Source organism: Capra hircus, chromosome 7 (genome assembly GCF_001704415.2).
Source record: "Capra hircus breed San Clemente chromosome 7, ASM170441v1, whole genome shotgun sequence".
In the NCBI taxonomy this organism is placed as follows: Eukaryota; Metazoa; Chordata; class Mammalia; order Artiodactyla; family Bovidae; genus Capra; species Capra hircus.
In genome coordinates this window covers 1,025,046-1,042,545 of record NC_030814.1, presented here as the reverse complement: position 1 = coordinate 1,042,545, position 17,500 = coordinate 1,025,046, and the positions used below count along the sequence as shown (strand labels likewise).

General features: G+C 41.6%; 1 protein-coding gene across 1 annotated transcript in view; it reads right to left on the bottom strand.

The window, feature by feature from the left end:
- The window catches only part of TMEM232 (transmembrane protein 232), a 258,845-nt gene that overhangs the window by 186,990 nt on the left and 54,355 nt on the right, over positions 1-17,500 (bottom strand). Inside the window, exon 8 of the mRNA XM_013965812.2 lies at positions 11,817-11,971. Coding sequence (XP_013821266.2) covers positions 11,817-11,971 — 155 coding nt within the window. The remainder of the gene's footprint in view (positions 1-11,816; positions 11,972-17,500) is intronic.

The window sequence follows — 17,500 nt, the reverse complement described above, 5'->3', positions numbered from 1 at the left end:
AGCTAACCTAGGGCAGTTTCACTAAAATACAAATTGAAAAAAGATTCATCAGTGTCAGCCACCTATGGTTAAAAAAAAATGCTCTACCAGAAACATACTATTTTCAATCAATACTGCTGATCACAAAATTTTCAGTAAGGGAAAATGCCTTTGACAAAAATAGAATAAAAGCAGCAAAACTTATAAATTGAAGTTTGTTAAAAAATCAAAACTGAAAATTGATGCGCATAGAAAATTTCCAAATTGATTTAGGTTAGACATTTAAATACAGCACGGCACCCCACTCCAGTACTCTTGCCTGGAAAATCCCATGGACGGAGGAGCCTGGTGGGCTGCAGTCCACGGGGTCGCTGAGAGTCGGGCACGACTGAGTGACTTCACTTTCAGTTTTCACTTTCATGCATTGGAGAAGGCAATGGCACCCCACTCCAGAGTTCTTGCCTGGAGAATCCCAGGGACAGGGGAGCCTGGTGGGCTGCCGTCTGTGGGGTCGCACAGAGTCGGACACGACTGAAGCGGCTCAGCAGCTTTTTGTGAACTCATTGCAGTACACCAAGTCTCAACAACCAGCACACTGACTTACTTCCACAATGCCATGAAATTAAACATGTATAAAGTAATTTATAAATATTATAAATGTCCATCTAAATACGTAAATAAAGAAACGGAGGCAGAAGTTTACTGGCTTGTCTAAAAAACATAGTCACTTGATTCATTTTACTTTCTAGCTTTTCTTCTTCAACTTTTTTCTTCTGATTTTAAATTTTTTTTATTGGAATACAGTTGATTTACAATGTTGTGTTAGCTTTCGAAATTAATGTTTAACTACACAGAGTCAAATATGACCAGGTCGGGACTGGACTTCAGCGAGTCTGACTCCGGTCCAGTTTTCCTTCTAGACTTATAAATAGACTAACTAATAACTAACTCCTTCCTCTAGACCAACTAACACATAATAACCAGAGATTTCATGAAAAGATGCCCATCTGAATACCAGCTTACAGAAAGGTGAGAAACATCAGCAGCAGAATTTTTGCCTAGGTTCTCCTTGTTCTTCTATGAGCAAATTATTATTTTAAAGAAGAGAATCAAAATGTCTCTATGTTGCAGTGCTTACAAAGAGTTACTTGAAACTTTCAATAGATATTTCAAAAAACACTGATGATGTCAAAAATCCATACAATTCTGAAGCTGGAGAATGAAAAAGATGTGACTATCTTACAGGGAACTTCCTGTAAGATATAAAAAATCATAAAATTGATGGAGCTGGAATAAGAACAGCAAGAAGGTGTAGCCACACACACCGCGAAACTCAGCAGTCCTGATTCCCAAAAGTAAGTTAAAAGAAAAAACTTAAGGAAAAACATCTCTACTGTCTATCATGTTTTTCATGGAAATAGGAAAAGGGCAGCGAATCCTATACTTGGAGATACTGAATTTTAAAGGAGTCGATATTTCTATGCTTCTTTATCCTCATCTCTTAGCATTTATGCAGAGATAGCAACCTTCAGAGGAGAAGGCAATGGCACCCCACTCCAGTACTCTTGCCTGGAAAATCCCATGGACGGAGGAGCCTGGTAGGCTGCAGTCCATGGGGTCGCTGAGAGTTGGACATGACTCAGTGACTTCACTTTCAGTTTTCACTTTCATGCATTGGAGAAGGCAATGGCACCCCACTCCAGAGTTCTTGCCTGGAGAATCCCAGGGATGGGGGAGGCTGGTGGGCTGCTGTCTCTGGGGTCGCACAGAGTCGGACACGACTGAAGCAACGTAGCAGCAGTAGCAGCAGCCTTCAGAAGACAAGAAGTATAGAAAACAGTGCTTGTGGGGCTGCGTGTGTAGGACAGGGACTGAGCGTGCTGTGAGTGCGTTGACTAGAAGGGAGTAGGAGGATGCAAGGGGTCCCTGGTGACATTTGCCTTTAACCTCTGCAACGTATATTGTGAATACAACCTCTTGTTTAAAAAATAATTTTGTCCTAGTTCTGAGATAAGTAAAATAGAAAATGAAAGAGGAGGCCCTACCTGTGACCAGTGGAAAAACATTACAGCAAGAGCTAAAGAGAAGATCAGTCTGAATACTAAGGGATGATCATGCTTCTGAAAATGCTTTCTTACAGGAGCCAGAAGACATTTTTACAGGACTCTTCAGGCATCTTTAATAAAGCCTAGGAAGAAACGACAATGAAAAGCCTTGATACTGATGTGAAAGGCAGAATAGTTAAAAAAAAAAGAGAGTGCCAAAAATTAAAATTATAAAAATATAATTCATATTCATAATGAAGGCAGTTACGCACCCAAAAAAAGGACACTTAAAAGGGAGCAAACTTGAAAATTTCTTCAATAATTTAGAGGAAGACAACCCCTGGCAAATTGAGATCCATTAATATCGAATTCCTATTGAAACAACCAGACATAAAGAAACAAAAATCTGTAGTACCACATACAAAAGAGAGCAACTTTAAGGATTTTAAAGCTATGAAGAAAATGTGACCCAAATGAAGGAAAATGCCTCCAAAGCCAAGAAGCCCCAAATTTGCTTTAAAATGTAATGGTAGGCATATATGTGTGAAAGAAAAACCCTGGGCAGAGAGAGGCAGGCATTAGGAACACACGTGAAGATCACTAATCAGTGGAAACCTTCCTGAAACACAGACCAGTAGCCACAGCCTCACACAGCGGGGGCGTCTCTCCAAGGAAAGCAGAGAAAGCGCCCCGACAGCTTCCTAAGGCGCTCAGTGAGATGTCAGAGGAGGCATCCACCTCCTTGCTGCAAACCACAAAGATATTCCTAAAAGGTTCTGGATTGAAAATAAAACAGACAAATCAAAGGGATGCAGACTGGCTTTGACCATCTCCTAACAACGATAATGTAGGAAACAACATAGCAACATTTAGACATTTCAAGAGGGGAATTAAAAAACAAAGAACTACGAGCATGGTCACCTATCACCGCACAAAATGTACTTACACTTCTTAGGGGGAAAAAGAGTGGCAAACGTTATACTCAGCCAAGGGCTGCATGTAATCAGGGGCTCTCCTAATATAGGTCACCTATCTCCACACTCAGAACTTTACTCGGGCCAGCCAAGAAAGGAATAGCATGTAACAGCTTAAGAATGGAATATCCTAGAATTAAATGACTGACAGTGAGTGGGAAGGACACAGTTTAGTAAGCCAACATTATTTTATAAATGGGATCTAAAAATTAAATACATACTTCATCCTTTGAGAAAAACAAACATTTTAAGTAATGATTCAACCATAACGTTATTGGACACTAAAGACCACATTAACGGGCTAAGATGGTGAGCATTAGCATAAACAAACCAGTCTCATCTTCACCGCACACAGAAAAGAGAGCAATCAGAATTTCTCTCCCGATTTTGACCACTGAGGAAAACTTGTTTAAAGAACACATTTTCTCTTGCCAATGCCTGACTTCTGATACTCAGAAGAGATGAACTACAGAAAGATCTGGTCTTTAGCCTGTCTGCTAAAAGGGTTCTTTCCTCTGCACACAGAGCTTCGTCCTGGCATGCCAGGGAAGGAAGTCGGGGGAATGAAGGGATGGGTTGTCGGCAGACCACGATGGCTGTTTCAAACGAGCAGGCCGAGGTGCTCCCTAATTGCCTGCTTCCATACAGTCAGTCAAACATGTGGTCTGCCTGTGTGCCGGCTGGTGGTAATTAATCCCAGGAGCAAGATCTTTCTTTCAGTCTTCGCGTTTGCTCTTGTTTTCTTTTCCTCTTTTTTTTTTTTTTTTTTGTTAATCATTGCAAATTAAGAGACCCTGTTTGGAGCTGCAACCCCCATGCCATGTAAAAACAGTCCTTACTAAATAATTGGAAGCTGGAGAATGGTATAATCACATTTGTGCTGTGACCATAGCAGCAGAGCATGACAGATTACTGAAGTGAACACACAGCGGAGGAGACCAGTTAATAAGCTGGCAGTCATGACAGTAAGGGCCTGAAGCCTGGGGTCACCGTGGCGGGGAGAGCACGGCAAACGGCCCTGAGAGGGAGTCCGGGTGTCCGATTAGGTTAACTTGAGGAGAGGACACGTGTCAGGCATGGAGACAGAAATTCAGTAGGTAGGCGTCTGGGAAAAAATTAATTCAGATCTGAACTAGCAGGAAATGAAGGATTAGGGGAAGACTCGGTATAAAAAGTGTCTTCACCTTCACGTTACTTACCTTTCTTTATGATGGCTATTACCTCTATCTAACATGAACAGACGCTGTTCATGGGGGTTATGTGACCCAATCAAAATTAAACCGAAAGCCAGAGAAAAAAACTCAGGCGTTATGATTTGAAGCTGAATGTTTCTCTCACTGTGCCATTAGGGAGCGAAGCATAAATTGTATATTTATCCTTGATACAGATAAATGTTTATATTTAGCTCAGAGGATTAAAGGATTGATAAGAAACCCAGGAAATGAATCAGAAGACTGAGGACCTAACCTGACATCTCAGCTCACGAAGAATGAAGAGGATTAGTGGTGAAAACTTACATCTGGATGGTGCTGGCTAGACTGCCACATGACATTATAATTACCAGGGTTCAGGGAGACAGACATCGTGGAGGTCAGCAACGAGGCCAGAAGTAAAGGCCTTGCTGGGCAGGCTTTCTTTGTTTAATTTATTTCGATGCAAACACGAACACTCTACGTCTGGAAAACACGTGCCACGTTGGTGTAACTTTAAATTGTCAAGCATCTTCGGAGTACACTCACGGTGCGGTTAGAGCGGCTGTCTTGCTTCGGGAGGTATAATTTTATAGGTTACATTGCTCTTTGGAAATGCCATGCTGCGTTTGTCAGCAGTCCTCATTGGCTAATAATTCAGTTATAAACACAATTCATGATTTTCATGTTGGATGAGAAAGCCTTTTGTGCTGGCTTGAGCCATCTCCCCAGAGCAAGTGGTGCAGTTTGTAAAAGGCCAGACCACAGGGTGGAGCATTCAGAGGAAGAAGCATCACGCGACGTTTAAGCATATTCCATGGAACGCTGCCTTACAGCAGCTGATCCGCAGCACAAGCCAGTCAAACTTCCGACCTAAAGGCTGGTGTGGGGCACGGGGAGGGGCTCAGCATTCCTCTTTCCCTAGGTCTTCAGCCTGCTTTACAATTCACTGTCCTGCGTGTTTCCTCTCCTCAGTTTCCCCCTGTCCCCCACTGACCAGAGGTGGCTCTAATTCTGTGAGCCTCTCCTGCCTTTTCATGCATCTTGGGACTGCTCTTCTCCAGCCTCTGCTGAAACCACTCATTTCTGTGTCTTCCCTTTTGTGTGGTATGATCTTTATAAAGGGGGTTATAAGAAGTCAGGTGGGAATATATGGGATGAATTATCTGTTGATGGACAGCATCAGAAATGGGCAGCAGATGAGAACCACTCACTAGTATTGGCCCGAGCACTTTTGCCACTATTAATGAAGAAATTTCTTCTGATCCATCAGTTAAATGGTCTCCCTCTGCATTTTAAATCTCGGATCATTGTTCTATTGTGTGATACAGTACAGACATGCACGGAAATTGAAATCGCTTGTGTTACTCCTTGTAATAGTCACTTGCCATTGAATTTCAGGCCCCAACCAAAGATACCCTCTACCAAGTGTCACAGTTCTAAGGTCCAGCAAATCCTCAGTTCAGCTCAGTCACATCTGACTCTTTGCAACCCCATGAACTGTAGTAAGCCAGGCCTCGCTGTCCATCACCAACTCCTGGAGCTTGCTCAAAACTCACGTCAATCGACTCGGTGATGTCATCCAACCATCTCATCCTCTGTCATCCCCTTCCTAACAGAGTCTTAATTTACTATCAGGGTCTGAAGCCTCAGTATCTTTGCATAATCCTAAATATGTTTACTCCATTAAAAAATTTTTCACATGTACCTAAACTTCAGAGTACACAAAATGAATAGTAAAGTTTCTCCAGAAATACAAAAACATTTCTGATTTGATTTTGGTGATTATATCAGAGTTTGTTTGGTTTTGTCTGGAATTATAACCTCTTGAAAACTACATAGGTGGTCACATAAATAAAGACTTTTAAAAAGAAAAGTTGTTTTTTTTTTTAATACGTGGTATAATGTTATCATTATAATTAACAGAAAACTTGCCTAATAGTCAAATTGCTAACTTAAAAAGACAAAAAATTTTAATGTCAATGGGTTATTTCTGTTTACTAGAGACATCATTTAAAAAGAAAAATTAAATTCTTTTCTTAAAAAAACAGTAAATAGGACTTTCCTTGTCATGCAGTAGATAAGAACCCACCTGCCAATGCAGGGAGCACAGGTTAGGTCCCTGGTCTGGGAAGATAACACACGCCAGGCAGCAAACGTGCTTGGGCACCACAACTACCAAGGCCCCTTGCCGCAATGCGTGAGCCCACTCACTGCAACTACCAGAGCCTCAAAATGCTCCAAGCCAGGCTTCAACCATACCCGCACCAAGAACTTCCAGATGTTCAAGCTGGTTTTAGAAAAGGCAGAGCAGCCAGAGATCAAATTGTCAACGTCTGTTGGATCATCGAAAAAGCAAGAGAGTTCCAGAAAAATATTTACCTCTGCTTTATTGACTATGCCAAAGCCTTTGACTGTGTGGATCACAGCAAACTGTGGAAAATTCTTCAAGAGATGGGAATATCAGACCACCTGAATTGCCTCCTGAGAAATCTGTATGCAGGTGAGAAAGCAACAGTTCGAACTGGACATGGACCAACAGACTGGTTCCAAATTGGGAAAGGAGTACGTCAAGACTGTACATTGTCACCCTGCTTATTTAACTCATATGCAGAGTACATTATGAGAAATGCTGGGCTGGATGAAGCACAAGCTGGAATCAAGATTGCTGGGAGAAATATCAATAACCTCAGATATGCAGATGACACCAACCGTATGGCAGAAAGCAAAGAGGAACTGAAGAGTCTCTTGACAAAAGTGAAAGAGGAGAGTGAAAAAAGCTGACCTAAAACTCAACATTCAGAAAACTAAGATCATGGTATTCAGTCCCATCACTTCATGGCAAATAGATGGGGAAAAAGTGGAAACAGTGACAGACTTTATTTTTGTGGGCTCCAAAATCACTGCAGATGGTGACTGCAGCCATGAAATTAAAAGACAGTTGCTCCTTGGAACCTAGACAGCATATTAAAAAGCTGAGACATAACTCTGCTGTCAAAGGTCCATCTAGTCAAAGCCATGGTTTTTCCAGTAGTCATGTATGGATGTGAGAGTTGGACCATAATGAAAGCTAAGCACCAGAGAACTGATGCTTTTGAACTGTGATGTTGGAGAAGATTCTTGAGAGTCCCTTGGACTGCAAGGAGATCCAACCAGTCCATCCTAAAGGAGATCAGTCCAGTCCATCCCAATGGAAGGACTGATGCTGAAGCTGAGACTCCAATATTTTGTCAACCTGATGCAAAGAACTGACTCATTGGGAAAGACCCTGATGCTGGAAAAGATTGAAGGCAGGAGGAGAAGGGGACAACAGAGGATGAGATGGTTGGATGGCATCACCAACTCAATGGACATGAGTTTGAGTAAACTCCAGGAGCTGGTGATGCACAGGGAAGTTGGCGTGTTGCAGTCCATGGGGTCGCAGAGTCGGACGCGACTGAGGACTGAGCTGACTGAAGCCTGTGGCCCAGAGCCCAGGGGCCACAGCAAGAGAAGCCATGGAGTGAGGCCCAGCACAGCTGGAGAGTGGCCCCCGCTCCGGCCATGGAGTGACCCCCAGCACAGCTGGAGAGTGGCCCCAGCTCCGCAGCTAGAGAGAAGCCCCACTGCAGCGATGACCGAGTGCAACCGAAACTAAAAGCAACAAATAAATTAATTTTTTAAATACAGTAAATATAAAAAACAGAAAACTCTTCGGCAGTGCTCTTTTAAACAACTACCTTCTCCATTCCATCACAGTCACTGCATCTTACTGTTTTTTCAACATGCTCTTCCGCTCATTCAGCACTGTCTGACTGCTGCCTTGCCCTCCCACACTCGGTTTCCACATGTCCTCCCAGAAAAAGAAGTCAGGATTCAGTGTCACGAAGCCTGAAAACAGTCTCCTAAGCAAGGCAGCCAGAGTGAAAGCAGGACGAAACGCCGGAAAGAGTGCTGTGCTGGGCCCTGACACCTGGCTCCCGTCACCAGGGGGTCCATGAACTTGGCCTTGGTTTCTTCATCTGTCCAGTAAGAATGCTGCTGCTGCTAAGTCGCTTCAGTCGTGTCCGACTCTGTGTGACCCCATAGATGGCAGCCCACCAGGCTTCCCCATCTGCCGGGGGCCAGCATGAGGAGCTCCGCCCATGGCAAAGGTCATGAGGAAGGAGGCTTGGCATACGCAAAGGCGTGATCAAGCCTCAGGAAACCCCCTGTTCCCGAGCATCTAACCCCAAAACCAGAGTCTGTTTTATGCTCTCACTTACACCTCTGACTCTACAGGGGGCTCTCCCCCATAACCGTTTCTCTCGGAGAAGGAGTAAACGTGCAGCTCCAAGGCAATAAAAATTCCTGGGCGTGACAAGAGTGTTTCAGCTTACAGACTCCTCTGAAGGTTATCTAGCCCACCTGTAGGTTTGTCCGGCCACATGTGATTGTTTACAGCCTCCCAACCTGAGAGGCATGAGATGTTTTAGACTTACTAAAGGCAAATTATTTTGGGGAGTTAGAAATTATTAGTATAGTGTGTTGGTTAGGAATTATATTGGTGAAGGTTCTTCATTTGTTGTGTCAATAATTGCTGCTAATTCCCTGCTCTGGGTGGGACGAGGATGCTTCAAGTCAAACCTCTCTGCTGACAGACTAGCTTGTGTGACAGGATTATCCATACTGCTGCCACTAGGCACATGATTGTTTACTACCTCTTAACCATAAACAGCACAGAGAGTTTTGGAGTATTTTGAGAGTCTTAATTAGCATAGGACTTTTTCTTCTTGTTGAGTCAATGATCTCCGCCAGGCCTCTATATCCTTAGGTACCTGGGAATATATTAATCAATGTTTTTGGAATATAGCAAAGGAAATATGGTAGTTTTTGATGTTAGCAATACTAGACTTGTTGAGTTAATGGATTTTCTCTTTTGTAATAGATCACTGTACTTTATTATAAATCACTGTGTCCTTGCTATGTAAGAATGTAACTTTATCATATCTTAAGACTAAATAGATCTTAAGGGGAGCATTGGTGAAAGGATTTTCATTTGTTGGGCTGATGTTTGCTGCTAAATCTCCATGTCCCCTACCCTTATAATGAATATAACTAGCATATAGGAAGAAATAAGTATTAACCTTTAAGCATATAGGAGAAATAAGTATTAACCTTTAAGATTAATCTTGTTAACCTTGGGTTAAATAAATTCCTTTCTTGATTATAAATCACTACACCCTCACCCTATAGGAATGTAACTTTACTTGGAGGGTGGTGCTTGGTTTAAGAAAAAACACCCTTGGAAGAAATAAGTTTTTTTGGTTATCAGAAAGAAAGGATCATAAAATGTCAGCAGGTCTCACTCATGGCCAGAAGATGATGTAATATCCCTAAGACCTTTTTTATACATTTATGTGAAGCACCTGATATTGATAAAGGTCAGGACTGCTGACCCCCACGTGACTCTGTATTCATCCCTATGTGTAACAAAAGGTGAGCAAACCCAAAAATAAAGAAATGGGATCAGTTTCCGGAAAGACTGATTCCCCCATGTCGCTTCTTTCTTGCTCCCGTTTTTCTGGCTGAATTCCCATCTGGAGCATGGATGCTATTCCACGTAATCCAAGTTATTCAGCCTCCTTTTCTCCACTGATCTTCCTACTATACTATCCATTTCTAATCTCTCTATATCTGTGATTAAATATGTATTTTTCCAAAGACACCGACTCTGTCCCCCCACCTTCGAATCACCCTGGATCCACCGGGGCTGGACCTCGGTACCCATCCCTGGGATTCTCCAGGTAAGAACCCTGGAGTGGGCTGCCATTTCCTTCTCCAATGCATGAAAGTGAAAAGTGAAAGTGAGGTCACTCAGTCATGCCCAACTCTTTGCAACCCCATGGACTGCAGCCCACCAGGCTCCCCCGTCCATGGGATTTTCCAGGCGAGAGTACTGGAGTAAGTACTCTCTCCGAAAGTAAGAATAATCATGTGTAACCTCCCAAACCCCTAAATTTGTAAAATACTAAGTTATTTTAAAAATCTTAAAGAGACATCCCTGAGGGCTTCCCTGATAGCTCAGTCGGTAAAGACTGCAACTGGAACGCAGGAGACCCTGGTTCAATCCCTGGGTCGGGAAGATCCGCTGGAGAAGGGAAAGGCTACCCACTCCAGTATTCTGGCCTAGAAAATTCCATGGACCGTTTAGTCCATGTGGTCACAAAGAGTTGGACACAACTAAGCTACTTTCCAGAGAAGGCAATGGCAACCCACTCCAGTACTCTTGCCTGGAAAATCCCATGGACGGAGGAGCCTGGTAGGCTGCAGTCCATGGGGTCATGAAGACTCGGGCACGACTGAGCGACCTCACTTTCACTTTTCACTTTCATGCATTGGAGAAGGAAATGGCAACCTATTCCAGCGCTCTTGCCCGGAGAATCCCAGGGATGGGGAGCCTAGTGGGCTGCCGTCTATGGGGTTGCACAGAGTCGGACATGACTGAAGCAACTTAGCAGCAGCAAGCTACTTTCACTTGCAAAGACAAATCACTGAAAAATTAAATTAAATATTGATAATAGAGTGAAAATGAAAATTGGTAAAAGAAATAATTTCTTGATTTTCTTTTTTTTTATTAAATTTTTATTTTTACTTTATTTTACTCTACAATACTGTATTGGTTTTGCCATACATTGAAAATTAGATTCTTAATCAGCCGCTGCACTTATCTAAACATGTTTAGTTGGAAATTATTAGAATATTTTGAAAATAAACTTGACAATGTTATGCAATATTTACTTTTATATTGAAATATAATTTATTTTTATATCAAGTTAGAGTCTCCCAAGACTCTAAAATAGGCTATTTCAAGGAAATTAGACATGCTCTAAGCTATTCTCCAGAAATCTTTACTTGATCTAGAATCCCCAAAAACATCCAAATGAAACTGGGAAAATAGTTTTTGTCCATAAGAAATGGACAAAATTTGGTTTGCCAGAGACGTAAAAACTAATTAATTTTAAGAAAAATGTATAAATTTGCAACTTGTGATAGCATGACATATTATTGATTATTAGTAGTGGAAAAATAATTCAAATTCTCTGATCAGCCTCAGATACTGCAAGAGATATCCTCTGATCAATTTCCTCAAAATACTCCTTTAAAATTCTTCTTTCCTCAGTGGAACTCATGCCCTCTTTCATGGTAATTTAAGACTCTTTTTTCCCTTTTCAAATTACCATATGTAAAGGAGGGAGCTAAGACTTAACAGTCATTTCTGTTATGCTTTACAAATAAGGCTTAAGGAAACAAACAGAATCATAGCACATTCCTCTACGGATAACAATCTGTACTTCATTGTTGTTAAACAACTTGAAAAGTAAAAGATGCTTAAAATTGTGGGAATGAAGTTATCAATAACAAATTTCCTTCAATAAAGACAAAAGGCAATACAAGTATGCTCTTTTAGCCAAAAAAAGGTGAGAACAATTTATTGATGAAATGAACTAATACAAAATATAGAAACTGCCCTTGTCTTTGGAACTGAGATTATAAATTTTTTTCATAGTCAACTAAGGTGTGATTAACATTTAAGTACAAAGGTTATTTAACATTTAAACACAAAGGTTTCTCCATGAGTTACTCTGGATTTATAGGATCCCACTTACCAGGATTTCTTTTGAAGCTGTGTTTTACGAGAGATGAGATGTTCAAGCACCTTGTTTAACTGAGGACTGTTCTTCTGAACACAAGTCCAGGCAGAAACACAGTGCCAGAGCAGGTGGCTAATTTCATATCCTTTCTGATTAAGTTGCAAATGTTCCTGGAAGTGAAATATTAAAATACATCTGAGAAAGTGTTCTTTGACTTGAATAGACATGGAAATAAACTTTAAATGTTTTTTTCTACATCATGTTACACCAAGTGGAACAATTTATTCGAACACATTTTTAAAAGCATATATAGTTGATCTGAGCTTTATATGTTTATTTTCACATGGATCCCTTGCATACAATGTTGTTCAGTTGCTCAGTTGTATCCGACTGTGACCCCGTGGACTGCAGCATGCCAGGCTTCCCTGTCCATCACCATCTCCCGGAGCTTGTTGAAACTCATGTCCACAGAGACAGTGATGCCATCCAACCATCTCATCCTCTGTCATCCCCTTCTCCCACCTTCTATCTTTCCCAGCATCAGCGTCTTTTTCAATGAGTCAGCTCTTTGCATCAGGTGGCCAAGGTATTGGAGTTTCAGCTTCATCATCAGTCCTTCCAATGAACACCCAGGACTGATCTCCTTATTGACTGGCTGGATCTCCTTGCAGTCCAAGGGACTCTCAAAGAGTCTTCTCCAACACCACAGTTCAAAAGCATCAATTCTTTGGCCCTCAGCTTTCTTTACAATCCAACTCTCACATCCATATATGACCACTGGAAAAACTGTAGCTTTGAGTAGACAGACCTCTGTCAGCAAAGTAATGTCTCTGCTTTTTAATATGCTGTCAAGGTTGGTCATAGCCTTTCTTCCAAGGAGCAGGTGTCTTTTAATTTCATGGCTGCAGCCACCATCAGCAGTGATTTTGGGGCCCAAGAAAATGAAGTCTGTCACTGCCTCCATTGTTGCTCCATCTATTTGCTATGAAGTGATGGTACTGGATGCCATGATCTTAATTTTTTGAATGTTGAGTTTTAAGCCAGCTTTTTAACTCTCCTCTTTCACTTTCATCATGAGGCTCTTTCTGCCTCATGCCATAAGGGTGCTTTCTGCCATAAGGGTGGTGTCATCTGCTTATCTGAGGTTATTGATATTCCTCCTGGCAATCTTGATTCCAGCTTGTGCCTCATCCAGCTCCACATTTCACATGATGTACTCTTCATATAAGTTAAATAAGCACTCTGTGACAGGCTGAAGGGTGGGATGGGAGGGATGGGAGAGAGGTCTGGGAGGGAGGGGACATGGGTGTACCTATGGCTGATTCTTATTGATGTATGACAGAAAAACAAAATTCTGTAAAGCAATTATCCTTCAATTAAAATTTATATATATATATATAAATGTGTGCCACAATTGGAGAGTCTGTGTGCCCCAACAGAAGGAAGATCCCAAGGGCCACAACTAAGACCAGACTCAGCCAAATAAACAAATAAATAAATTTTTTAAATGTGTATTTTCACTCTAAGGACAAAGTATTGCCTAACTGGACATGGTCAATGTCTGCTAAGAAACTATTTTAAAAGCCTACAAAATCAGAACACAAATGAGCTATTTGTTTTTTTCTTAAAATGCTTCCTAACAGTTTCAAAGATTTAATTGATCTACTAAAGTAATTGGTACAAAGAAACAGATCTGTGTGTGTGTGTGTGTGTGTGTGTGTGTGTCCCCGTTTATTTTTATTTTTTAATATAAATTTATTTATTTTAATTGGAGGCTAATTACTTTACAATATTGTATTGGTTTTGCCACACATTGACATGGAGTCACCACGGGTGTACACGTGTTCCCCATCCTGAAACCCCTCCCACCTCCCTCCCCATCCCATCCCTCTGGGTCGTCCCAGTACAGCAGCCTCGAGCACCCTATATCATGCATCGAACCTGGATTGGCAATTCGTTTCACATATGAAAAGAAACAGTTTTTAGACATAGCACTCCTATTGAATTTTTGTCAACAGTAAAGATTCAAATACACATTGTGTGATATGTACTCAAATTGCTAATTTAGCTGGTATTTTATTCTTTTATGCATCAAAAAGAAACACTTAAAGAGATTCCAAACAGTTTTATAATTCTCATTTACTATTTGAAATAACATCAAGACTACAACTTTAAAGTTTTCATATTGCGCACTCATAAGACAGAAGGCCAGAAGTTCAAACATAAATTTTAAACGAAGATGTTCTAGTCTAGTCAACTGTTCAGTCAAGTCTCACAGATGTGCATTAATCTACATTATGTCTAGGACTTGGGTGCTGGCAATACAGGCAGGAGTAGGATAAAGTCTCTGCAGGAGCTTTACTACCTCAGGGAACCATCATCCACAGGAGCAAATGGAGACCAGGGGGTGTTTAGAGTATTAGAATACCCCCAAAAAAGCCAGTTCTAAGATAACGTGAGACATCAGACTAAGATGCGTGGACTTCAGTTAATATACGTATTTCATCCAAATAACTCAGTGTTCTGCTTTGTGGTAGAGTCTCCCCCAAAACGTGGAGCCCACATAACTGAAATTCCTTTCCCAAATGGCTCTAGAAGTCTCAGCCTGGACGCCTGACAACCCTCACATGGCAAACACTCTGAATGAGTGTGTAGGCACATACGTTTTGAAACTTGTGAATGGTTTGATGAACAAAAACAATCAATACTTTTTTTTTTTCAAATCATGTACATTGTGTGGCTACAGAGACTAGTCAAAAATTTTCTTCAACAAACTTATGTACCATCACCAGAGGAAACGTGCAAAAGCTTTTGGTAAAGAAATGATCAGGATTTAGATCCTGGAGAAGATTTCAGCTTGACTTTCAATTTTATAGGACACCATTCTTACTTATCACCAAAAACGAAAGAAGCAGCCTCTGACTTCTGGAACTGAGCTGACATCAGCATGACTACAAACTGGTCTGCTGCTCAGAGGCAGGTCGTTTTAGTCTGCTGGACATAGACTCACAGAGCACCAACCTCAGACTACACTACTCTGATGGATAAACAAAGCCACTTGATTTTTTCTCTAAGCACACACAGAAAGTCACTGTGCCCCCTACAAAACACCCAACCAGAACTGCCCCTACATCTGGCAGCATCAAATCTAAAGGGAACTCCTGTTTCCTCAGGACCTCCCTCAACCTGCCATACCTGGGGATTTTCCAGGTAAGTGAGGCTTATCTCTTATCCTTATGTGTTAGATCCTTCTATAATTCAAGCATTTACATGGAAATCTTGCTAACTTTTCTTCCCTGCTTTTTACTTTTTGCAAAAGAAAAAGTGTATTTGAAAAACTAGAATGAATTAATATGATGATGATGATGATGTGATTTAACACCGTCATAATGGATATCGACAACGCAGTAGACGAAGAGGAAGCAGTGCTCTGAGAGCCGCGGGTGGTTCATTTCCCCCTGCCTGCTGCCCAGCTTTGGGCTGCGCTGGTTTGCAAACTAGCCCCCATACCCAAGGATAAGGGTTGGGAGATAGTTGAGAGGGAGGCCGGCCTCTGCAGGTGGGCAGGTGGCAGCTTTAATAAGTAGGGAAGCTTATATATGAGGCTTCCCTTAGGAGCCTGCATAGATCTCCACCCCTGCCCTCCAGAACCTTACGGTTAGGACTTCCCTGGGGGTTAAGAATCCACCCAGCAATGCAGGGAAGGCAGGTTCGATCCCTGGTCGGGGAACTAAGATCCCACATGCAATTAAGTCGCGTGCTGCAAATACTGAGTCCGCACCCCCAGCTAGAGGCCCCTGTGCACTCACTCCTGAAGCCTGTTCATTCCAGAGCCCCTGACACAGCCAGAGTCTGCGTCCTGCAGGGAAAGGCCTCACATGCCACAACGCAGACCCAACTCAGCACAGAGATGAAGCCCACCTGCCAAAGTGCCACCAGCATGCTGTTGGCTGAGAGTTCAGACAACCACATCGGCTTGAATTTTGTGCCAATCTGAGAAGCTCTGAGTGTCTAATCAGACTTTGATAACAAAAATGAACTCTGAAACACGAGCTCTATTGTGACTGCTCAAAGACAGCATTTGGAGTTTCATCATTGCTTTTTCATGCATTTGGGAGACGGTTGTCATTGCCATGAAAGAACCTCTCAATACAAATGTGTCACCTGAATAACAGGACGTGAATCACAGGGTAATGCTCCTAATTTTAAAGAACCTGTGTTTCCGTCTAACACAATTCCTAGAAACCATTTATAATTACAGTACAACACAGAAGGTTCCAAATTTAGATACTTTTGGCTTCTGAGTACTCAGAGCCCTGAAGGAAGAGATTGCTAATACATTTGAATGTAAATCTTGTATTCAGAAAACTATTTGTGCTTTAGGGTGGATGCACCTAGTTAATAAATGGTCTACTGCATTTTAGTTGAATGTGAATCTACCTTTTCCAAAGAACCATGTTATTATTATCATGTGACAACTGTGCTTAACAAATTCAGCTTTGCTGGTGAGCAAAGGACAGAGTGGAAAACTCAATCCAGGGTTCTGGCTCTGCAATCCACAGAGCCAATTAAAGTGTACCATTTGTCAAAGTCAATGGAAACCCTGTGTCTGGATCAGCTTGAAAGAACATTAAAAGGAGAAACAGGTTCCAGCAGTAGGGGAAAGGAAATTTCCTATTTTTATAAAGAACCAACACCCATATTGTGTTTATCCTAATGCTTATATCCCACAGAATTCCTTTTTTAAGTGATTTTATAATAGCTCTTCAAAAACAAATTGTTTCTACTCCAATGTTTATAAATATATTAAAAATAAAGTATTTTACAGTGGCCAAAATATGTTATCATGGGCCCTGTAGCATTACTGGATGATAAGAGCTGTAGAAATAACTCCACAAATCCTCTGCTATAGCATATGAATAATAAAGAAGAGAGACAGGATGAATACAGATGTTATCTTTTATATTCCCAGTTTTCTCCCTTCTCCCCCTCTTTTGCTCCCCAGAAGTTGAGACAGATGGGTACTGAACGGGTAAAATACTCAACTGAAGTGGGGACACTGGGTTAAACTTACACTAGAGAAATCGGGTGGACACGGGGCAACAACGTTAAAGCATGCCATCAACCACCGAACCTGCCGAACCAGCAACTCTCAGCAGCGCTGTGGCTACATGACCTTTTATATTCTTTACATTAGAAGGAAATGGGAGCAGGAAAAGGAGGGTAATAAGTCTGATAGGCTAAAATCTGTTATAATCTCTCCATAGAATCTCACACATGGAGCTGAAATAGTATTTAAAAAGACTGAAACTATGCCCTCTGTTCTAAAAAGTGGAAGAGTGGAGAGGTTTAGAGACTTGTCCCATCTTAAGCAGACAACATTCTTTTCATGTGCTGACACTCTTGCCCCTTTGAGTTCATCTAAAGCTGGAGCTGAACCGTCTGAAAACAGTACATCTCCATTCCCCTGTTGTCTGCACCTGCCGAGACTGGCAAAAACAGCCTGATTTAGAGAAAAGCAGCATCAGCCCTGAAAGTCGTGCACCTCACGACTATCGTGCAGGCTGTCAAGGTTCCAGGCTCTTATTTGATTAAAGGAAGGACACTCAAATCACCACCACATTAGCTTTAGCACAATTCACTACATAATTGAGCACAATTATTGTCAGCATAATCATGTCCTTGGATGAGAATTATTA